At 41.4% G+C, this 23,104-nt stretch overlaps 2 protein-coding genes across 5 annotated transcripts; both read left to right on the forward strand.

Moving 5' to 3' along the window:
• The first annotated feature begins 964 nt into the window (after positions 1-964).
• LOC106922765 (NACHT and WD repeat domain-containing protein 2) lies at positions 965-12,773 on the forward strand. Of its 3 annotated transcripts, none has more exons than XM_088011895.1 (10): positions 965-1,186; positions 1,300-1,388; positions 2,119-2,226; positions 5,425-5,622; positions 5,830-5,968; positions 6,500-6,648; positions 6,817-7,176; positions 7,315-7,416; positions 7,860-8,661; positions 9,047-12,773. In XM_088011895.1, exons 1-10 carry the CDS (start codon positions 1,099-1,101, stop codon positions 12,151-12,153), a joined length of 5,142 nt encoding a protein of 1,713 aa, XP_087868021.1. In that variant the 5' UTR covers positions 965-1,098; the 3' UTR covers positions 12,154-12,773. The 3 variants fall into 3 exon arrangements, with proteins under 3 accessions (XP_087868021.1, XP_014850948.2, XP_087868022.1); XM_014995462.2 differs by having other exon boundaries at positions 5,833-5,968; XM_088011896.1 differs by lacking the exons at positions 965-1,186; positions 1,300-1,388; positions 2,119-2,226; positions 5,425-5,622 and having other exon boundaries at positions 5,874-5,963.
• Positions 12,774-13,196: 423 nt separating this feature from the next.
• Positions 13,197-23,104, forward strand: LOC106922766 (putative E3 ubiquitin-protein ligase HERC6). 2 transcript variants are annotated; one of them, XM_088011897.1, is made up of 23 exons: positions 13,197-13,455; positions 14,932-15,088; positions 15,175-15,251; positions 15,346-15,573; positions 15,693-15,784; positions 15,906-16,033; positions 16,149-16,303; positions 16,568-16,626; positions 16,710-16,801; positions 17,245-17,304; positions 17,408-17,504; positions 17,653-17,833; positions 18,736-18,887; positions 19,076-19,195; positions 19,284-19,382; positions 19,471-19,647; positions 19,967-20,107; positions 20,273-20,439; positions 21,107-21,173; positions 21,284-21,354; positions 21,549-21,732; positions 21,904-22,006; positions 22,081-23,104. In XM_088011897.1, the coding sequence occupies exons 1-23, from the start codon at positions 13,242-13,244 to the stop codon at positions 22,299-22,301; spliced, it is 3,042 nt and encodes a 1,013-aa protein (XP_087868023.1). In that variant the 5' UTR covers positions 13,197-13,241; the 3' UTR covers positions 22,302-23,104. The 2 variants fall into 2 exon arrangements, with proteins under 2 accessions (XP_087868023.1, XP_014850949.2); XM_014995463.2 differs by having other exon boundaries at positions 16,571-16,626.

The following is a 23,104-nucleotide window of genomic DNA, read 5'->3' on the forward strand; positions in this document are numbered from 1 at the left end:
AATGGCCCAGTCAAAGTCTGAATCTAAATCACAGTAGGAATCTGTGTCTCTACCCAGTCTGAGACAGTTTGAACTGTCTTGCAAGATGAATGGACAACAATGTCAGTCTCTAAAGCACTTTGAACTGCCTTGTTGCTGAAATGTGCTATACAAATAAGGTTATTTATTATTACTAATGTACAAAGGTGATCCTGGCAGAGAAATCATCCAAAACATTTGGAGCTAACTGCAACAAAAGGTGCACTGACTGGAGTTGGATGGATTCTCATCCACACTTCTCACACAAACGTCTTCGTAGGACAGAACAGACTTGCTCTTCTCTGTCCTGCAGTGGGGGAATTTGGGTGTTCCAGCAGCAAAGTGAGAGGTAATATGAATCGTGCAGATTCACACTTGGGTACAAATGTAAAAACTGAAAGTAAGAAAAGAGATTGCACAGGCAAAATTATCGCACAAGAAAAGTGAAGCTATTAATAATGGCATACTCCAATACAAAGAACTGTAAGAGTAGAAATGAAAAAACTGCAAAAGACAGCAGGGATGTTGGCACTTATTTAGCTTGTCAGGAATTCATACAGCTGCTGGGAGGAAGGATCTGTGGTAATGCTCCTTTGTGAATCTAGGATGCATTGCACAACATTGATGTTCATTTCGTCAGAGTCCTGTCTCCCACCATCTGCACTGGGTCAAAGAGGCATCCTGGGATGGAGCTGACCTCCCTTTATGAGCTTATCTAACCGCTTCCTCTCAGGTGTGGATGCTTGTGATTATAACCTGACAAAATAGGTGTGAATACTTTTGCAAGGTACCGCAAAAGTCAAAAGTCAACGTAGCTTAGCACAAGTGCATAAATGGATGATGGTGTATGCACAAGACATGGTGCGTAATATGTGTGTCTGCCATACTCCAGTCACCAGAAGTGGGCGTGGTCAGGATGCCACAGTCTGCAAGCAAAATCAAAGGCCAGAGTTTCCTCACTGGAGGCAACAGAGGACCGCCAGCTCAGAGGAGAGGCATCAACTTGTTAGGTCGCTTATTATATTCTAAGAACAAGTTTTACTCCCTATTTTTATTCCATTTGAAGGTCATAGACCAGGCATGCCCTCCAAAGGAAAAGGCAGGCACTCTTCATATTCCTGCTGTGACTCATCTTGTGTCAAAATCTATTTGTGCTCCAATCCAGAAGGTACTGTTTATATATATTTATAAATCTACTCTAATCTGAGCATTTTGTCAATTAGTGGCTTTATTTTTACTTGGTCACAAGTGATTCCTGTTTGTGTTTATGTTGCATGTCAGACAGCGTAATCGAGCGGAGGGCTCTCAAAGAGAAAGTGTTTCCCAGGTTTAGAGAGCGCTGTAGGAGCTTATTGGCACTAGATGTCAGGGTGAGTATCCAGCTCTGAATCACGCTCACTATGCTGAAAACACAACAGCTAAGACGTTTTGACTTTAAGAACATTACTTTTTGACTAAGAACACAAACTTTACTGCACATCAGTTATTTTGTAATTATTTTTTTTTAGATAGAAGAAATGTAATACTTTATGTCTGGATTTGCTGTTTGTTCCTATTCTTATTTTGCAGAAATGTGCATCTATGCCTTTAATATTTGGGGTCAAATTCAAGATGTTGCCATTAATTAAGTTTCCGTCAGTCAACTAAAAAGCATGAAAATTGAGGTGCAAATTTTATGTAGTAACTGGGCCCAAACAGTGGGATAAATAAAAGAGCTGCAGGTTATTATTACCAGCTTCATGACTGTATCTATTTATTTTTATTCCCTGCCTGAAGTCACTCCTGTGAAGGTACAATCAATTCTGCTTAACTTCGCTTAATCACTAATGACAACAAAGACGGTAAGCAGCTGCAACATGGCTGCACTGCGTGCTTTGTGCTCTCAAACGCGTGTAAGTCACCCCCCAGACAAGTCGATCAGCCCATTGTGAAAAGCGTTCTATTCAGCAGCTTGTGTAATTAGGTGGAAACACAAACATCATATATCATTCAGCCGTTTCTTGGTTGTTTGCAGTTGGTGCTTCTGATGAAGTTTTCTGCATCGACTTCCAGTTATGTCTCTTATGTCGTTTTACCGTATGTGTGTGTTTGCTTCTGCAGCTGATCGACCCATTTGAGTCCAGCGATCCTAGTTGTTGGCCAGATACAAACACCAGGCAGCAGCTAATTGAAGAGTGCAGAAAAAACTCAGCTGGACCATTTCTGCTGGTAAGTGAAACTGCACTGAAGAGAAACTAAATGCACGCTGAATATGGAGATCAAAGCTCGCTCCCACAAGCATTAGGAGCTCTAAGCTAAAGGACTACTGTAATTAGGTACACAAGCTTCATTACTTTAGCTAAAAGCTGGCGTTTCATCAGAACAAGGATCAATGCTTTAGTCATGATTTTATCTCAATGTGTGCCAGTTCATACTTGGAGCGTTACTTTGATTCTTTCATGCATGTTTGAGAAATCTTTTCATTTCCCATAGCAGTCATTCGTGGGTGCCTAAACGCTTGCTCTCACAAAGCTTGGCCTGTTTCCTTGAAGTTCCTCCTTGGAGCTGCAGCCTCCAAGCTGAGCTTCTGCCTCACAGAGCACCCTTCCCCCACTTAGCTCCTCTCGACTAGCAGCAGCAGCAATTAGCAAACACTTGATGAAACTGCACACCTGCTGAGCTCATCGTACAAAATATTCTCAGTCCAGCGCACCTAAGAACAGTTGTAAACGGCATCATGAAGGAGCACCAGTGATGTCAGAAAGAGATGGAGGCCAATTTCAAGGCATAACATTAAGTCAAATTTCTTTTGTCATGTTTGATACAAACAGCATGCGTATAACGTCTAAAAGTAATATAGCTGCTTGATTGCTGTAGCACTTTTAACCACTCTATGCAGGAAAACTAAAATGGAGGGTGCTTGGGTTGGATATCCATCCGGTACCCCAATCGGTGTGCGGCACCACTCATCTACTTTATGACAAATATGACCCAGAGAAACATTAGAATTTTAGGCAAAATGGTTCAGCCTAACTTTATTAAACTAAAATGACATAAAATCTAACTATTTAGTCACTACGATAGACTTTAAAGCCGGAAAACTCAAGATTTAAAGAACATGTACCTCTTCACATAAGGCAGAACAAATAAAATATGAATGGCCACCTTTTCCCTTCAATCAGGGCATAATAAATGTCCACATACATCAATACAGTCCTGTCCAGTCCAGTCGGTTTTACTCACGGCCTCCCAGAGAGTGGAGAAAACGTTGCAGGCCTGGTAGAGAAAAAATGAGTTGAAATCCCAGAGGAAAACATTGAGAGCGTTGCAATTCACGCGTCCTCTCCTCCCGACGTCCATTGAACGCAGCAGAACACGTGGAGCTGAAGCGGCTAGCTAACTTAGCTCAGTTCAAATTCTCGTCCCGAGTACTTGCGTCTGTCTCCTCTCATCCCGTCTCTCTTGCGTCGACCAAGCTCCTCCAATTTCTCCCGAATTTCGTCCTCTCCTGTGCTTTTCCCGGTTTTCTCTCCCTCGAGTCTGAATTTTCCCACTTCCTGTCCGCTTGTCTCACCTTCCGTACTCCACCATTATGGTTCTCCTGTTCTTCTCCTCCCGCCTCTTTTTCTCTCAACCAATCATAAGTCACGCACTGGACGGACTGTCTCAGTGGCCAATCAAATGGCAAAGCCAAATAAAATACAGTGCAGCTTACGTCACACTAACACTTCTTTCAATTGCATTATTTACATAAAATAATGCTCTTAGTTGATTTACAACAATACCGTTTTAATTACCAAGTAAGCTAATTACTCAATAGTTACCTTTATATTATTTAAATATTAAAGTAAAGGAAAATACCAGTGTATTTCTTTCAGAAACAAAAATATGAAATCCATAGCTATCACCAATGCTATGCAATAGCCTATTTGATCTATGTGAGATTTCTATTAACCTTTACATACAGTCATTGCAGTAACCTCAGTTTACCACTAGGCTACTTCCATCCATCCATCCATCCATCCATCCATCCATCCATCCATTTTCTTTACACCCTTGTCCCTTAGTGGGGTCAGGAAGGTTGCTGGCAAGGGCGTAGGTTCGGTCTAAGTTTTGGTGGGGACCTTGGTGGGGACCTGGACCCCCCCCCCTCCCCCCCGGCAGCACAGTGAAATGCCCAAGAACACCGAACATTTTTGAGAAGGGGGGGAAACCACATTGGCTTAATAACCCCCTCCCCCCAACCATAACCATATCATACATCTTGTGTATACAACCAGATACAGTCATACTCAGCAGATCAGTTCAAGAACACTTTACTTTTTCCTTTACAAAATTCAGCAAACGTTACAAGTAAGATCAAAAGAAATATCCTCTGGATACAGCAAACACAATTGCAGATAAGAAGAAATCAATAATAAAATAAAAAAGAAAAACTATTACAGACCTATTCTACCTCACATTCAGTGCTGACCTTACTAAACACCGGACTTTACAACAAATGCGTTGCGTGATAGATATCTAACTTATGGGTCCACACACTGTACTTACAGCCGACGTAGCGAAATAACTTCTAATGTCTGTCCTTTTCTTTTTTGGTGGCGACATGGTCTCGAGACTCAGAAGGAGACGCGTGTGCCCAGCTAGCCGCCGCCTTTTGCAGCTAATCAAAGAACGTCCGACGATTCAACTGACTCCCCCTCCCCCCAGCCCCCCACAGCACCGTTCCACACGGTCTCGGAGGCTCATAATAAATGTCAAACTAAGAAGCTTCCGTTCCGCGCACCGCCTGTTGCTGCTAATCAAAGATCGTAGATCCACGTTCTTTGAGCCAATATGGCAAAAATTGGTCGGGACTTTTTCATATCCCGTGAATATTGGTCGGGACATGTCCCTACCGTCCCTACCCAAACCTACGCCCATGGTTGCTGGTGCCCATCTCCAGCTAAAGTTCCGGGCGGGAAGCGGGGTACACCCTGGACAAGTCGCCAGTCTGTCGCAGGGCAACACAGAGACACACAGGACAAACAACCACACACACAGTTACACCTAGGGGCAATTTGGAGAGGCCAATTAACCTGACAGTCATGTTTTTGGACTGTGGGAGGAAACCGGAGTACCAATTGGGTTATAAAATGGCACTATGTGACTGGAAAATGCATAATACTGCCCCTGTACGAGAAATCAGCTAAACTATTTCCCTTTAAAAGGAAAAATAAACAAATATAACTCCATTCAGAGTAAGTGCTTGATTAAATAAGAGGAAAATGGCTATTCAAAAAGTTGAGACAGAAAACTTTGCTATAAATGATTTTACAAAGCTAAAAAGGAAAAGAAAAAAAAGCCCATCCTAATCGTAGATTCACAGTAAAAGAGTTTTCACTCCTCTGACTGCTATCGCTTTGTGTCCACATGTTGGTGCTACAGGCTCTAGTTGGACACCAGTATGGACCAGCCCGTCTGCCCACCCAGGTGGAGGTGTCGGAGTTCCAGCTGCTGCTGCAGGAGAGCCAGCAGGTGGGCGTGGGCACCCGACAGCTGGAGAGGGCGTACCAGAGAGATGAGAACGCCGTTCCTCCTTCCTACCGCCTGACACCTGCCGTGAAATCCGTCTGCAGTCTTCTGGTGATTACGTCAACCTATTTCATTTGTTGTGTGGCTAACTTTAATTACATGATAGATATCAATCAGTTAACATGTGTGAAAATGAATCATAACGTGTTAACAAAATATTTTAGTGTATGTGTAAAACGTAAGATACAATATAGTGCTGGTATAGAAGACAGTCATAATTTATAAAATAAAAAAAAATATCAAAGTGTTTTTGCTCAGCAGAGAGAAGAGACAGGAGAAACGGAGAATAACATGTTGTGCGATGAAGATTTGAGGAAGGTGTTGCAGACAGCTGTGAGTCTGTGTGTCCAGAGCAGACGTATGAGTGCAGAGAGAGCCCAAGTCTTCTACAGGTCAGGTAAAAACAAGAAAAAAAAAACTCTTTTATTGTGAAAGATTTGTGAAATGTGTGAAGAGAGTCTGCAATCATGGCATCCTCTGGGATCCCTGAACTTACCTAAAACTTTGTGGGGCATCCAAGACGAAGAATATTCTGGGACTGGTGATTTTCCCACTGAAGTGTCTTCAGGGTGTAAAAAGGGACAATAAAAAAAATATTAAATTTCTAATCACACACTGATTTTTCCATGTCATTTATATAAAGTACAGATTTTATATTTGATGAGTAAAGTGGCTTTAACATTTCATCTGTCAGTATTTGAGTCTTTGAGTTACTCACACTTCTTTTTAAAAAGGACCAATTCATAGCATTTTTGTTCTTTAGTCACTGTGAAATCAGCATTTTGTGCTAAAGCTGAAGCTGCTTTTTTATTTTGCAGGTATTAAATTTAACCAATTGTGCTTTCCAGAATTTTAATTTATTTTAAGAGAATGCTATCGTGAATATACCTGAATATACCTGATTCTGGGGTTTTATTTTTGTCTGTAGCTCTTGATTCAGATCTTCGATTTGCTCTGGAAAACTGCCCTGTTCTGGACATTATCAACAGATGTATGATCTACGTCCACAAGGTCGTCAATGCAGATGGAGAAAGAGGAAGACAACAGAGAAACTCAGAGCTGCAACCAGCGTTGAAGGTAAGAGTTTATCGAAAAGGAGACATTTCAGAAAGAACCGATTTTAGCGGAGGTATCAAAACATTACAGTTCAAAGTTAAATCAAAACGTAAGTGAAATTTTAAATGTTGACCAATGTACAAATGCGACAGGAGTCGATTTTCCCTCATGTTCATCTTAAACTTGCAGGCCGACCCGTGTGAGCAGACCGGTTTGAAGACGGTGCCCACTCCATCTGAGTTATTATCACAGCTGTGTGACAGCTTCCTCCCTGCTTTGCTCACTTCCCGCCAACTTATCCTCTACACCACCACCACCGAGTGTGACCGCCGCCATGGCTACACCACGGCCAGGAGGCGAGCCTACGCAGACTCTCTGTGCCACCAGGTTTTCTCAGACCTCATGGCCTTGACTGACAGCCTGAACATTCCTCGGGTCAGAGGGCAAGCTCATGTTATTGATGCCCCATCCAGAGAGCGGGCCGAGCAGGAGCAGCTGTGCTGCACCCTGGCTCGGTTTTACAAAATTATTCGGCCAGAAGAGGAAAAGGTGAGATTTTTTTGTTTTGTTTTGTTTTGTTTTTCCTGCATGTTTCATTATTATTGTTGTTCTTGTCATACTGTAATGTAATATGTAACCTGATGCCAATTGATCCTTCAGTCTGCTTTTTCCTCTTTTTGGTTGTAGATCAGTGCTTATGTGAAAGGCATGGATCAACAGCGCCCACTAGTGGTGAGTGGAGGACCGTGCACAGGGAAGACTGTGTTAGTCGCACACTGCGCTGAACAGGTTAGTGGACAGTGAAATGAAACGGGATTCCAAGAGGAGACAAATATATTTTAATTTGCTTCGCGAAATATTATGAAACACATTTAGTCCATATGAAAAGAATAAGTTGTTTAAGTTTAAGATAATTTATATTTTATGTATTTATATATGGTGGTACAATTTTTTTTTTCCTTTTGCTATAATTTTTACACAGTGGTAGATATTTTGCCCTTTTGGGTTTAACTATTTAATAATTTTTAAGAGAAAAATGTTGATGCAACTTAACATAAACAGCTTTTCAGATCTCAAACTGAATCCCGGTTTTATTTGTCACAAGAATTCTTGTCTAGATTTCTTTTTTTTATCTTAAATTTTAACATAAATAATAAAACAAAACTAGACCTGAATTCAAGAGAACATTGTTGTTGTTTTTTTTAAAGAAAAATAAATTTTCTGTTCCACAGATCAAGGTTTGGCTACCAGACTATGATCCAGTGGTGATCAGCTGTTTTTGCAACCTTTCATTCAGTACATCTCCTAAGCATCTGCTCTCCAGTATCTGTCGCCAGATAGCTCACAGATATGAGGAGCAGTCACTCAGCCAGCTGCAGCCTGAGTCCTGGCCCTGCAAGAACCCAAAGGAGTGCAGCTGCGAGACTAACTACACCTCAGTATCTGCTCTGGATCCTCACAATGACTGCCATCATGGAAGACAGATCTGTGATAGAGACCCAGGTTTCTGTAAAACACCAGATTCTCAAGAACTCGATTCTAGCATCATAAAAGTGGATGTTTCTCTGTCTGAACTTGAAGAGCATCTTGTGTCCATTCTAACCCAACTTCCTTCCGCAAAACATCCTCTCATTCTCATCCTCGATGGCTTGGATCAACTGGAAAACAACGTTGGTGCTCAGATTATCAGCAGCATCCCTTCCCCACTCCCTGATGCCGTCAAACTCATTGTCACAGTCTCCTCCAGCAGAACAGGTCTCCTGCAAGCCATCAAGCTGCACTATCCCCAGCGAGGCAGTCGTTCTCCCTCTGCATCAGACGACGACAACAGTGAGGAGCAGACTGGATGTGCTTCTGTACAGCTTCAATCGGCGGACAGGAAACAGTGTGCGAAGCTTTTGGAATCGCTACTGAACAGTTCGGGAAGGAAGGTGACATCAGGACAGCAAGCGCTGGTGAACCAGGCGCTGACCTCCTGCTCTCTGCCTCTCTATGTCCGACTCCTACATGCACACACTTCACTGTGGCACTCTGGTATGACTAAAACAAAAACTACTTGCAACCTGTTGTATGTGGTTTTCTATGCAGTGTGTAGTTTTTTTTCTTGATAGGATTTCACAAACCGAAAAGCTGAAAGTTTTAAGCATGTTATGGAAATTATTCTAAGGTTTACCTGATAAATCGAAATACGCATCAGCTTTTCTGTGTTTTGTGCATGTGCACTTTAAAAACACCTTTTTCTTCTCAATGATCATTGTCATTAAAAGGTTTCAGCAAATTATTTAGTTGAAATTTCTTTCAGGCTTTGTACACAAATATCAATTTGTGTTGCTTCATGGACTGTTCATGGGGTGTTCTTGCATCTACATTAGTACCAGCAGTTAAAACATTTTATAGCTAATTTGTCTTCTCTTATCAGATTCAAATGTGACCGAATCATCTCTCCCTGATGGCGTCCATTCGTCTGTCTCTGCTCTCTTGGATCGCTTGGAACAGAAGCACGGCTCGTCCCTGGTGGCTCGATTGGCCTCATATGTCTCCCTCTCCAGGACCGGGCTCTCTGAGTCGGAGCTTGTGGATCTGCTGTCCTGTGATCATGACAGCGCAGCTGAACGTGAAGGACCAATTTCACAGGTTGACGTTGAGAGGCTTCTTATGGATTTGAAAAACTTTCTAATCAAACGACCAGTCGCTGATTCGCAAGTTTTCTTTTGGGTGAGCTGGCATTTCAAGCTTGTTGTGACTAAAAGGTATCTGGGCACTCATGGGTCGAGGAGGAAGATCCATTCAGAGATGGTGGACTATTTCAGTGGGAGACGGGTTGGTAGAAATGAAAAACAATTTGTTGTAAGTCTTGCGTCTGATCCAGAACATGAACAAGTGAGTCAGCCATTTATTTTCCCTGTTGCTGAAGATGTTTGCCGGGTAAACATGAGAAAGATCCTAGAGTTGCCGCATCACTTGCAACAAAGTGGGAGGTTGGAAGAACTGGAGCTTGAGTTGCTAATGTCTTTAGGGTTTCATCAAGCCATGGTTCAAGCTGACATGCTGAGTGATCTGGTAGCCATGTTGAAGGTGTATGAAAGCTCAACAAAGTTTTTAAGAGAAAGATGGTTTATAGCAAGCATATTAAAGTCCTCTGCTTGCTTCTTGCATAGCTCACCCCTGCAGCTGCCTGCAGTGATGGAGACAAATCTCCTCCCTTACCTGGATGTTTTTCCTGCCTTTGAGGGATACGTAAGGGACATCAGGCAGGACAGGAAGAAGAAGGGAAAAGGAGTAGGACTGGTGCTTTGTCCCACTCCATGTTCTGTTCTCTCCATTTGCTATGTAGGACCCAATCTTAAAACCAAAACAACCAGAGTTGCAGAAATTGCATGTACAGAATGTGATGTTGTGGCAGAGGTCATGGATGATGGTTCTGCCTGGATTTGGACGGGTTCAATTTGTGATTTTTACAAGCTGTCACTTATCCAGGATCAACGGGAGTTAAAGTTTGCGGGAGTTAAAAGTGACTGCAAATTCCTATTGCTTTCCACGCAATGCAGCAAACTCTTTTTGTGGGACGGGGCAAATCCAGAGTGTCTTACAGAGGTGAAGGAATCTCTGAAACCGGAGTCTGAGTCAAGTCAAACTCTGAGTACAATTGAGGGATTCGTCTCCTGTCAGGAAATGATATGCATGTGGTGGAAAAAGGAGAGTTATGTCAGTGTGTTTGACATTGCCAACAATACCTCTACTCGTTTTCAGTGCGAGAGCTCTGTGATCTGTTTGGCTGCCTCCTTAAGGAGTCTCAGCCTTTACTGTGGACAAGAGGATGGCACATTGTCAATATTTGATCTGACAACCAGCCGTCTTCTTGGCACCTGTTTAAACTCAACCAACAGTGCAATTATGCAGATAATCCTCCGTGAAGAGGAGCAAGAAATTGCATGTGTGGACAGGAGTGGGAGTGTAGCTTTATGGGATGTTGCTGATAAAAAACAAGCACCCAAGCTTCTCAAAGAGAACTTCAATCAGGGTAAGTCTTCCGGCATTCTCAACACAGATTATTCCGAAGCCACCAGCAGTCTTTTGGTGTGTCAAGTTCACCAGGTGACATTGTGGAATACATTTAACTGGGAGTTGTGGGACCAGTTCTTGGCTCCGCAAGGGAAAGCCTTTTCTCAAGCTGTGCTCTCCCTGGACGGGCACCATTTCCTGGCTTTGTTGGACTGTTTCACAATCATCTTGGTGTGGGGGGTCAGCACCGGTGAGTGTGTCCTTTCTTTAGAAACAAACAGACAGCCCCTCTCGCTTCTCAAAACAGCCTCGGATATTGTTTGCGTGAGTCGTGATGGATGTCTGACAGTCTGGGACTCAGAGATGGTCAATGCTGCAGGTAAAGCAACAAAAATGAGGAGTGAAGTTAAAGACATGGTAGTGGAGCAAACAGGAAAATGCTTCTACACCACAGATGGGTCAGAGAACGTCTGGAGGTGGAGTTTAGATGTTGGATTTCCACAATTTACCTTCCTGCATGCCGGCGCAGTGGAAAAAATACAGCTTTCTCCGAACAACAGCCACCTTCTCTCTCTCTCTGCAGGGGAAATTTACGTCTGGCAGACAGAAACAGGTGAGAACATTGCCCGTATCAATGGTGGCAGTGCTGCAGATGTGCTGATCACTCCCAGTAGTAAATTTGGAGTGAGCATTTCTAAGCACGGCCTCTCTCATGTTTGGAAGTTGCCACACGGAGCTATTGTGTGCAACATTCATCAGTACCTGTCGGACGCACAAGTATCAGCTGAGGGGACCTTTCTTGTTGGCCTCTGCAATGGAGACCTGCTGGCTGCCAGCCTGTGGTCTGGTTTAATCAGCAAGCGATTCTCCTGTGCGGAAAACTCAGAGCATGTTGTTGCTTTCCAGTGTCTTCTAGACCATCCGAACTTTGTGGTGGTGCTGACTGCCTCTGGAGCGGTATACACCTGGAAGCTGTCAGAGGAGACAGTATGCCGGCACTTTCAGCTGCCACGTAGGTTTCACTGTCGGCCACAAGACTTTCAAATGTTGTCTGATGGGAACTATGCACTGCTGTCCATTGATTATAACTCCATTAACTTCTTGGATCTATCTCGGGTCAGGTTGTGCTCCTTGAAAGCCGAGGGTCCTGTCATCAAGGCTTGCTTGGACAAAACTGGATGCTATGTTGTGTATGTATGCAACCCGAATAGCCAGGAACAGAGCTGTGCATGCTACCTGCACTCGAAGCTCCTCCTTACAGTCGTGCGGCTTTCGGACAGGGAGAGAATAGGAAGCGTGCGTCTGCATAGGAATCCGTCAGCTCTGACTGTTAGCAAGCAGCAAGGCGTGTTTGTGGGTTATGAGGACGGGTCTGTAGGTGTGTTCTCTGTTTCTGATGCTACAATTGATAAAGAGTTAGTCTGCGACAGAGAGATTTTAAAATCAGAACCAATAAAATGTCCCTTTGAGAGAGAACCTATGAGCTGTTTTTATCAGTCGAAACCCAATGTTACATGGTCTTGAGACTTCTGTATCTGTTCACAAACAGTGTAAACAAAATGACTGGAGGTGTTTTTTGCCCTTCACCCGCTATGTAATTTTTTTTTTCCTGTCACCATGCATAGTTTTTTCAACAGGGAGCCGTCTGACATGGGACCTTTCAAATTAAATAGGTTGATTTGTCGTCATCAAGAAGATGTTTTGTAACTGCTTTGACAACTGGCGATGTAAAAGTGTTTTTAATTTTTTTGTGTGGTGTCTGAAAGCACATAATACCTTATTGCATGTTAGGTTTTATTATATTTTTTGGTCTCAGTAAAACATCTTAGAAAGTTCAATTAATATAAATAAAGTTTTAACATAGTTTCCAATGTCTCCAAAAACCCAAAATGTCCCTGGGCCAGGGTGCAACTGTAAACTGTAACCTATTTTTCTTTTTTTTTCATTGTGTGTGTGCGTCTTCTTCCTCACTGAGTGTCCTTTTAACCCATATTGGTCCAGGACAATCTTCCCTTTGTTGTGCATTTAAGCTAAATGCAACTCTCTGTTTGAATTTGTTCAGTTTCATTTTTGCATAAATACGATTGTATTTGATATGATCATGTTTTTTGTAATATTTCATTATATTAAAAATCATCATAAAACATCTGTCTCAGTCTCGATCTAAAAGTGTTTAAAAACACTTAATTTGGTGATGACAGCAACTTACATTTAATGTAGGAAGTTACAGTAAATGTAACTGTAATTGTACAGTTACAGTAATTGTAACTTCCTACATTTTCTGTAGGAAGTTACAGAAGTTGGAGCTACATAAAGCAGAAATTTTATGTAGATGTCCTAAAATAGACAGGTGCTGCCTTCACGTCCCTTCATGAGCTCGTACTACAGTTTAAAGTAATTATTACTTTTTGAAAATAAATTGTGAATCTGAATATAATTATCACATTGGGATCTTTTACCTAATCCAGAGTGCCCCAATGTTTTCAAAAGGGCTACGGTCGCGGAATAATATTTTTCTGACGCATAGTCTTATAATTTCGACAGCACGTGAAAGCAGCAGCTCCAGCTGAAGTAGAGCGCCGCTAGACGCCTCGGTCAGTCTACGAGCAGACATGCAGGTGTTTTGTTGGGGAGACAGTTCGAGTGGACAGTTTGGGGTCCAGGCAACCCTTAGTCCGGTGTCCTGGACCGGGCCCGGAGTCGTAACCAACATCTGCTGCGGAGAGCAGCACACCTTATTCCTCAGGGCCGACGGAAAAGTTTTATCATGTGGACACAACTCGCAGGGCCAACTTGGACGAAAGAACCAAAGTGGAAAGATGCTTGGTAAATAATTACATATATTTTTTTAATATGTGTAAAATAACTTGGTCTTTATTTGCAAGAAAATAAAACTGCTATTCCAAATAATTGACCTTAAGCTAATAATAATTACGTAGTCATAAAATAGCTGTTATAGGACAGAGAGTTTTTGTATGTTCTTTTAAATGATCCTCTGCAGGTTGTTATTGCCTCAGTCAAGAGTCATGAATCATCTGACGGGCATAACATGTAGGCTAATTTACTGAGTTAAGTTTCAGTTTCGTTTCATCTCAGTTTATTCATGCAACGAAACTTAACTTGGAACGGTAATCGAGATACAAGGGAATTCTTCAAGTTTGTTTTGCTTATGAACTCCCTGAGGGTAAAACTGGGTGTTTCCCAACCCTGGTCCTCAAGGGACACTGCCCTGCATGTTTTAGGTATTTCCTTGCTTCAGTCCAGCTGATTTCAATCGATGACTGATTAACAGGCGTTTCCTGAACTGCAATCAGTTGAATCAGGCACATTAAAGCAGGGAAACCTCTAAAACATGTAGGACGGTGTGTCTTGAGGACCAGGGTTGGGAAACAATAAATCCTACCATACTGACTCTTTGTTTCCTAATTTTTTATGTGATAAGTCATTGGTAGTGTATTGAGAGATTAGATACAAGACTCACTTTATTTTAATTTCCATAATCCCTTTTTATAATTGTGTCATTTACTTTAATGCTGTATTAAAATGATGTTTTCACAGAACAAGTTATGTTTTAGATTAAACTTGATTGGTTAGTCTTTTTTTTATTTGTTAAAAATGTACAAAGACGGTGCACATTAATAAACATGTCTTTAACTGTGCCAGCCTAAATAGGCTCATTTTCAGCCATAGTCTCTGAAGCAGGTAACATGAACACTGACATAATTAAAAATACAATGAACGTGTAAGAAAAAACAGAGGGAGAGCAAATTTATCACACACTTGACCATCCCCTCAACCATAATTTGAAATTTCTTTTAAAAGAAAGTGTGATGCTCCTGAACGCCACTGGAGGAATATTTCAGGTATGAGTATCTCACCAAAAAAAAAAAAAACCTGCCCGACCAAATGCCGTCCTTCTCTGTCGAACTATGCAGTCTCGTCAGTAGATGGTTTCTGTTGAGTATCTTATAAGTAAGACGAGAATCTTGGAATTTAACTAAATTATTCCAATAGATTTTGATTTTTAAATGACGATGAGCGTTCGTCAGGGCTTTTACAGCCTGTGATCAAACTGTGTGCACCAATTTTAAAGTTGTATGAGATGATTGTGCCTTATCAGTCAGCATGACAGAAGTGACATGATATGGTGTTGCTGCTTTTGTTGACAGTTTCTGATGTGATCAAAATTTAAGTGAAATTTTGCTGTGTTCACAACTCAGTTCGTTAGTTTTATTTAGACTTGAATCCATGTTTAATCCTGTTATGTTCTTGTATCATTATTTTTCTTTCTCCATATTTTAGGACCTGTGGAGGGACTCGGCGATGTTGCCGCCATGGCTTGTGGTCAGAACCATTGTCTGGCTTTATGTGCTTCTGGACAAGTGTTTTCTTGGGGGGCAGGAGATGATGGACAGCTTGGGTTTGCAACAGGGCCCCCCAGCAACAACCGGAGACCAAAGTAAGAGCTGAAACTCACAAGTAAACATATAGTACACTATTTAATGGAAATATATGGTAACCCATTATTGCCTCATCAACTTGCAGCCGAGTGCCCATACCATTGCCCATACCGGTAATCCAGGTGGCTTGTGGAAACTCCCATTCCCTCGCATTGACCAAAGGTAATGTTATAAACCTGCTGAGGAAAGCTTTGTGTCTTGAAATGCTAAAGGGACAACTCGGTATTACATTTTGTTTTCTTTGTTTTGTTTTTAGGAGGAGACGTCTTCTCCTGGGGTTTAAACAGTCATGGCCAGCTGGGCCTAGGGAAGGACGTGACACTGCAGCAGATACCCAGCCTGGTGTGCGCCTTGACCGGAGTTGCAGTAACCCAGGTTTCAGCCGGAGGAAACCACACACTGTTCCTCACGCTCTCCGGCCTGGCGTACTGCTGTGGGGCTAATAAATCTGGCCAGCTGGGGCTCAACAGGGTGGATGAAAAAGGTAGATTAGGTTCATCTTTTTTTTGTCGTTAAAATGGGAGCTAACGGGTAACTCTCAGACTCCTCCATATAAAAGCACTGAGTGTCCAGCTCTTTTTGATGTCATCTGATCCAAAACAGGCAGGTTCAATGTCTGCATGGTACCTGCTCTCAGACCTCTGGGCGTCTCTTCCATCAGCTGTGGAGAATCGCACACTGCTGTGTTGACGAAGGTGCTAATGCCGCTGATTCAGATTATTTACACAAAGTGAATAAACCCTTCTGACTTCAGCCTTTTTTAAAAGTAATCATTCTTAGTTTTTTTGGGTGTCTTGTGATTCGTGGGTTTTGTAGGATGGGAAAGTTTTCACTTTCGGAGATGGGAGCCACGGTCAGCTCGGTCACAACTCCACCACCACCGAGGTTCGGCCCAGGCTGGTTGATGGTCTCGGAGAGACGGCATCCCAGGTTGCATGTGGGAGGTAAATGTGCCAAGTCGTTTCAAAATGACTTTGTAAAACCGTTCCAAAAAACTTCAAGACATTGTGCTATTGAATACTGCCTCATTAAATTCTTAACATGGTCCTGGCCTTCCAGACGCCACACTCTTGTGTTGACTTCTTCTGGACGTCTGTTTGCTTTTGGTAATGGGGACAAAGGCCAGCTGGGGACAGGACAACAAGACAGCAGCCTGTCCCCGTCCCTGGTTCAGCTTCCATGGCCCTCTGACAGTGCTGCTGCCACACCCAGTGGTGCGTATATGGTCGCCCTGGATGGCAGGTGATAGATTGAATGATTTAAGTAGCTTTTTTTTTGTTTGTTTGTTTTGTTTTTTTATTACTTGTCAAGGAGTCTGTCAGTGAGATGATTGATATTTTTTTTTCTGGCATTTTGGCACAGTTTTGAGTTTGGAATCAAACCAAAATGAAATTACCTTCTAGACTCTGAAAAAGAGGTTTTGCATTTCTAATCTACCATTTCAGAGACTGATTTTAATCATTTCTTATGTTGTCAAGCAGACCTGAAGTTATCAACTGGATGGGACACAAACTTCATTTACACTTCACCTGCAAATGTAAGGTGGTATCAAACCAAACAGTACTTTTTAATTAGCCTAAAAAGAAAACATAAGAACTTGACTGTTTCTAAACTTTTAAGACCTTCAGCCATGGACAAATAATTGGGCGGCTGGATGAGGCAAAACTGCAAAAGTGGTTGGCAATGAAGTACAGCAATATCCAGGCAAAAAGGTAACCTAATAATTTAATTGTGGATTTTAATGTTGCGATACTGTAAAAGTTTTGTTTACCTGCTTAAAGCTTTGCTTTTTGTCATACCTTAAGCTAACAGATAATCAGAAATATATATTTTCTCTCATTAATGTTTTGTATTTACTCTTAAAACCAAAGTTGCTGACATCATCCAGTCTGAAAAGTTTCTAAATGAAATCATGTTTTGAACACGGATATTTGTTTTTTCTTAGGTTATTTTTGTCTGACTTAAAAATAAGGGTAACCATCTGAAGCACCAAATGTTTTTTTTTCCTTTTTTTAAAGCAAAAATAGAAGGAGTCTGCAAGGGATTAAATTTTACATCTTTTATTGTCTCCTGTGCCTTTTGTGGTGACTAATTTAAAATATATATTTTAGTGTTTATAAGTCCCTTCTCATGCCATCTTCTTTTTGTGGAACAGAGAAATCGAGTCGATGTTTTACACAAGTTCAAGTCTTGTTGCAAGTTTTACAAAACCCGAGTAAGTATGATTTTCCATCGGTTTTGGAGTTTGGATTCAAGAAGTGTGTTACAAATAAATAATTCCCACATGTCAACTAACACTGCTCTGGCCCTGCTACCAGAGGGCCTCCGCTGGAAGCTGGTGCTCTAACTGTGGACCTGGAGGCTGCGCGTCAAGCCTTCGACCAGATGTTGGCAGTCCCATGGATCAAGCAAACAGTTAAGGAAAATTTTTATGCTTTCATTCATTTACTCAGAATAACTGAAACTTTATGCTCGTACGAGTTGACAGCTCACAAGTAGATTCAGGATTTGGATATACTGCACGTTTTGCACAGCTTTTTAAACAGATTTTTTCCCCATGCAGGTAAATTTGCAGATCCTGACAGAATTGCTCTTTACCTCAAGACGTCCTTTAAAATCTCCAGAGATTCTCCTGATTTTGCTGACATGTCCGCTGCTACAAGAAGATTCGAGCATCGTGAGTGTGGCTTTTACTCTGGCTGTCGTGATTGAGGATCTCAGTGAGAAGACTCTGGAAACTTTAAGTAAGAAACTATTGGACTTGTATTGCATTTTAATGTTTCAAATTAAGGTCTAGGAAGATTTGCCATCCCTTAGTGCAGAGGTTCCCAAACTGTGGGGCACGCCCCCTAGGGGGGCGCAGTGTCATTGCAGGGGGGGTGCGGGAAGCCGTCTGGATGAAAAAAAACAAAACAAAACATGAACACTGTATGCGCTGGGTTTTTACCTTAGAATGGCCAACTCTCTGTTATTCCTGTCAATTTGATACAGTAGAGGCTTCCACACTTCCCATATTTGTGTCCTCTGTCACTTTTATCAGCAGTTAAAACTGTTTAATCCGTTGTTAACATGTTGTAACCTGTTTTTCCGAGCCGCCTTTAAACGCAACATGAGCGCTACGACGCACGCGCTGGGTTTACACCTGTGAAGGAGACCTGCTGCTGCTGGGCGGAGCTACGTAGGTTTGTGTTAGAATCACGGCAGCAAACCAGAAAAACGCAAAGAACTTTTCACAGTTTTTCCCTCCAAACTAACCGACTGAGTTGAGTAAAGCTGTTGGATGCAGGTAATGTTAGCTAAAAGATGACTAGCTAACATCAATACAGAACCTTAAGCTTAACAAGTACCTTGTAGGCTACCGATGTTGGTGTCTATTTTCAGCTACGTACATTCACTTTGCCCCCCAAAAAGTTGATGCCCCCTCCCCCCCCTCCCGTCACACGCGTCGTTTCAACCAGACAGCCATTTGTAATCCATAAGGGGGGCGCAGAAAATGTTTGGAAACCACTGGGGGGCGCACAGAAGAAAAGGTTTGGGAACCACTGCCTTAGTGTAACATTAGTACTGATAAATATCATTTGTCACCTTTTGTCTTAAAATAGATGTACCACTCTTTATTTTGTAATTCATATTATTTTCTCTGCAGGAAGCTATTGGTCGTCTTTGTCGGCCACCATTTTGATCAGGCACATCATGGTCTTCAAAAACGTCCTGGCTTTCATTCTGAAGAACGGCCTGTTGCAAACCCACAACCCAGGAGCCAAACTGCTGCTGAAAGCCCTGAAGCTCCTTTACAAAGTCAGTGCCGAATGCTTTCTTTCAGTCAGCTGTGTGTTTCATTTAAAATATTGAAATTAGCCTTTTAGGTTCTTCTGATCAACTGCTTGACCTTTAACCTTTGAGAAATATTCACTATTACCAATGTCAAAGCACCTACTAATAGGTTTGTGGTTGCTTTTAATGTGATTCATTGTTTTGTTTTTCAGGCAAACAAATGTGGGAAGTCTTACAAAGTCCCACTGAGCACCTTTTATGTCGAGGAAATCCCTTTCGCTCTTAATGCACATGAGGATGTCGCTCTTTGGTTGTCATTATCCAAAGTAGAGGTGAAAATAGTTATGTAGCGTTTCATGTGATCTGTTCATATTTTGCTAAAATTCCTTCCTGACCATTTATTTTGACATTTTCTCAAAGGACGAGGAGCAAACGCCTGTCATTTTCTGCCGCTACCCTTTCGTTTTCCCTCTGATTTGTAAAGTTGCTGTCTTCAACATCTTGGCACGTGTGATGAAGGTAAAGTGCTTTATGAGCTCTGCATCCTGAATGTGGCTGCAAATATTTTGCTCCACAATTTTATAACAAAGGAGTTTTGTAACTGCAGGATTCTCATCGTGTTGTACATGAAATGGGTTTGCCGTTCCCTGACGAGTTTCTTGGAAACACCCTGGACTCCCCCGTCCCGGTCCTGCAGCTGAACCTGAGACGAACTCACCTGATGGAGGACACCTTCAGACATCTCGCTGCAGCCGATCACGCTGCATTTAAAAGAGAGCTTGTGGTAAAAGCAACATAAGAAAATAGACATAATTAAAAATCCACGGTTGTAGAGTCTGTGAGATTTGACACTAAAACACAAGTTAAAAACATTCAAAACTGCAGAACTTGATTGACAAAGAAAAAGTGCTTAGATCGATGAAAAATAATTAGTAAAACAACAAATACGTGTGAAATTTTATTGAAGAAGTTTATAATTTCACCCGTTTTCTTACTTGAAGCTTAAATTTAGATAAAATCATTATTTTGGAGAACAAGTTTTTGCAAATGTTTTTTTTTTTTCTTTTTTAAAATTTGCAGGACTTTTTCTTTTATCTTTCTAGGTGCAGTTTGTAGAGGACAGGAAGATCATGAATGTCAACAAAAAAGATTTTTTCCTCCATGCGTTTGATGAGCTTATGGCTCCTGAATCTCAAATGTTTATGTACAACGAGAGTCAGACTCTGGCTTGGTTCCCACCCAAGGTAAGACCTGCATCACCTTTAAGCACAAGGCTTATTAGTAGGTAGGTTTAAAGACTGACCTTGTGTGTATACACCCGAGGATATAAATACAACATACACACAGCAGAGAGACATGTGAATTGTGTTGGATTTCAGCTTTCTTGTTTTTCTTTTAAAAACCTACAGCCTCAAGTGGAGGAAAGGAAGTACTTCCTGTTTGGCGTCCTGTGTGGCCTGGCTCTTTACAACCACAACATCATTCACCTGCCGTTCCCGCTGGCGCTCTTCAAGAAGCTGCTCAGAGTCAAAACGTCCCTGGACGACATGAAGGAGTTTGATCCTGTCGTGGCAGAGTAAGAAACATTTTTAAAATCCCTGGCTGTGCAGATAAAAAGGCACTTAAGCACATTTTCTTTTAAGAGAAAAGAATCACAAGTATGACTTTTCTTCATATTTGGCATGGTTCAATTCAGACATTATTGGTGGTGAATGCAGCTTCATTAGTAAAGTTTGAAATTTGCTTTTCTAAGTCAGAATAAGTACAGTATGAAAAAAATATTAAAAAAAAGAGTAACATGTTTCCAGACCATCCTGTATTTTGTTGACTAAGAAATCTAAAAATAGAAAATTCAGAATAATAAAGTAATTGCTTTTCTTGAATCATTTACAATGTTTTACAGTCAGTCCATCTTGCCCACAGATAAAAACCTTTTCAGACACTTTGGATTAGAGATTTAGACTGGACCTGTATATTGCATACAAATCACTGAAATTTCTATTTCTCTGGACTAAAGCACATGGAAAATATGTATAAACATGTACAAATGGTGCCAAATTAAAATGATACTCTTGACCAAGATCCTGAACTGAAGGCCAGCCTCGGTATTGAGGTGCTTCGTGATTTACAGAAATCATCAGATAATGAAAACTAAACTTTATTGTTTTTATCAAAAGTTCAGAAAAAACGTGAAATTTTATAATGGAAAACGAACAACTTTCCTCTCCGTTGTTTGTGTTAAGGTCATTGAGGTGCATGTTGGAAGACTACACCCCCGATGACGTCGAAGCCCTGGAGACGACTTTCACTGTAGGTTTCGTAAACATACGCCGAGTTGCATCCAGCTGGGTTGCAAAGATGGATATTTAAAAAATATGTGTGCAAGTTCCTAAACCTTTTTATCCGTGATGACAAAACAGGTCTCCTGGGGTGGTGAGAAAGCTGAACTTGATCCAAACGAACCCGGAAAACTTGTCACTGGATCTAATAGGTTTGTTTTAATTTCCATTTCCATCTGTTTGCATCTCGTATTTATGTGAAAATCTGTTGCTGCAACCATCAGTGGAAAGGTTCCTGACTCCATTTAAGATGAACAATTGTGCAAGAACCTTCAGACCTGTAATAATCTACCAGTCAGTGTCACGATTCATTAGGTGCTGCTTGTAATATTCTTTATGCCTACAGGAAAGAATTTGTCGCTGCCTTTGTCAACCATGCCTTTAACAAGTCAGTGGAGGGAGTGTTCAAACTCTTCAAGGAAGGTTTTTTCAAAGTGTGCAACATGGATGTCGTGGAGTTCTTCCAGCCTGAGGAACTACAGTCGGTCATGGTGGGCCATGAAAACTACGACTGGGAAGTCTTCAAGGAGGTAGCCACACATCTCCTGGTTTTAATGTTTTAGTTTCATTGACGTGCATTTTTTTGTTATTTGTTCTAAGGTAATGTAAATGAAATCAAACTCTAAAGATCAGTGATGTAGGTTGAGTTGTAAAAACAAGTTGAAATGATGTATTCACGTATGTTATTTTTAAATTCACAGAACACAGTTTATGAAGGAGGCTATCATGCTGATCATCCAACCATCATCACCTTTTGGAGGGTGTTTGAAGATTTCTCAGCAGAAGAGAAGAAAAAGTTCCTCCGTATGTTTTCCACTGTTCATTTTGGACCTACCCATGGTTCTGTTTCATCCATTTTGTTTTTTGTTTGTGGCCAGTGTTCCTCACAGGCTGTGACAGAGTCCCCTTCTTGGGAATGGAGTGCATCAAGATGAGAGTGGCCATGTTGCAAGATGCCACAGAGAGACACTTGCCTGAATCCCTCACCTGCCACACCTTGCTGCTTCTGCCCAACTACAGGCGATACCCAGTGGAGAGGACAATGGAGACCAAGCTCCTTCGGGCCATTAATCACAACAGAGGCTTCTGGAAGAACTAGAAATCTTTCTTCAAACACACCTTTTTGGTTAAAGATTCATTAACCTTCTGAAGACATTACAGCAATATTATCTGATATACACACCTGTAGTAGTTGTCATTTACTGGGTTTTCTTGTGTGATAAATGTTTCCAGGCTCAGTTCTTTAGGGTTTATTTAAAAATGTAAAGTATTATACTTATTTATCTGTTAATGATGGAAAGGAAACGGGACACTGGAAGAAAATGATGAAACAAAGTGGCTAGACACAAGAAAGCAAAGAGTAGGACAGAGGGACAAAGAGCTAATGATTTCAGTTTACAAAATGACAGGATGGTTGGAAAGGAGGGAAAAGTCTGGAAATATAAATATTTTCCATACTTATCCAGATATAAGAAGCACAGAAGGAAGGAATAAATTCCAGGCTGTGTAGAAATTATGCTGACATACCGTTTCTCAATAACTCTAATTATTGATGTAACTTGAACATAATTAGATTACGGCTTAGCTCAAGAGCCCACTTTAAGCACAAGTAAGTCATGCCACAATAAGCTTTAAACATGTTCAGAATGTTTCCAAATAAAAGCTTTTTTTTTTAACTCCAAAAGAACAAAAAAGATCAGCTTCAACACATAAATCTCAGGGGATAGTCATATTTAATCCACATTTAAATCCTGGAGCTCAGACAATTCGCTGGACTTGCATTTGAGACTTTATCCATATTTGTTTGCATTATTTCTCTTGTACATAATTGAATACTCTGCTTAAAAAGAGAGCAATGGTAGTTATTTCTGCATCATAAGAGTAAATAAACATTCTACATCA

The sequence above is a fragment of the Poecilia mexicana genome, unplaced genomic scaffold (assembly GCF_051168715.1).
Source record: "Poecilia mexicana isolate PSO_F unplaced genomic scaffold, ASM5116871v1 scaffold_13, whole genome shotgun sequence".
Lineage (NCBI taxonomy): Eukaryota > Metazoa > Chordata > Actinopteri > Cyprinodontiformes > Poeciliidae > Poecilia > Poecilia mexicana.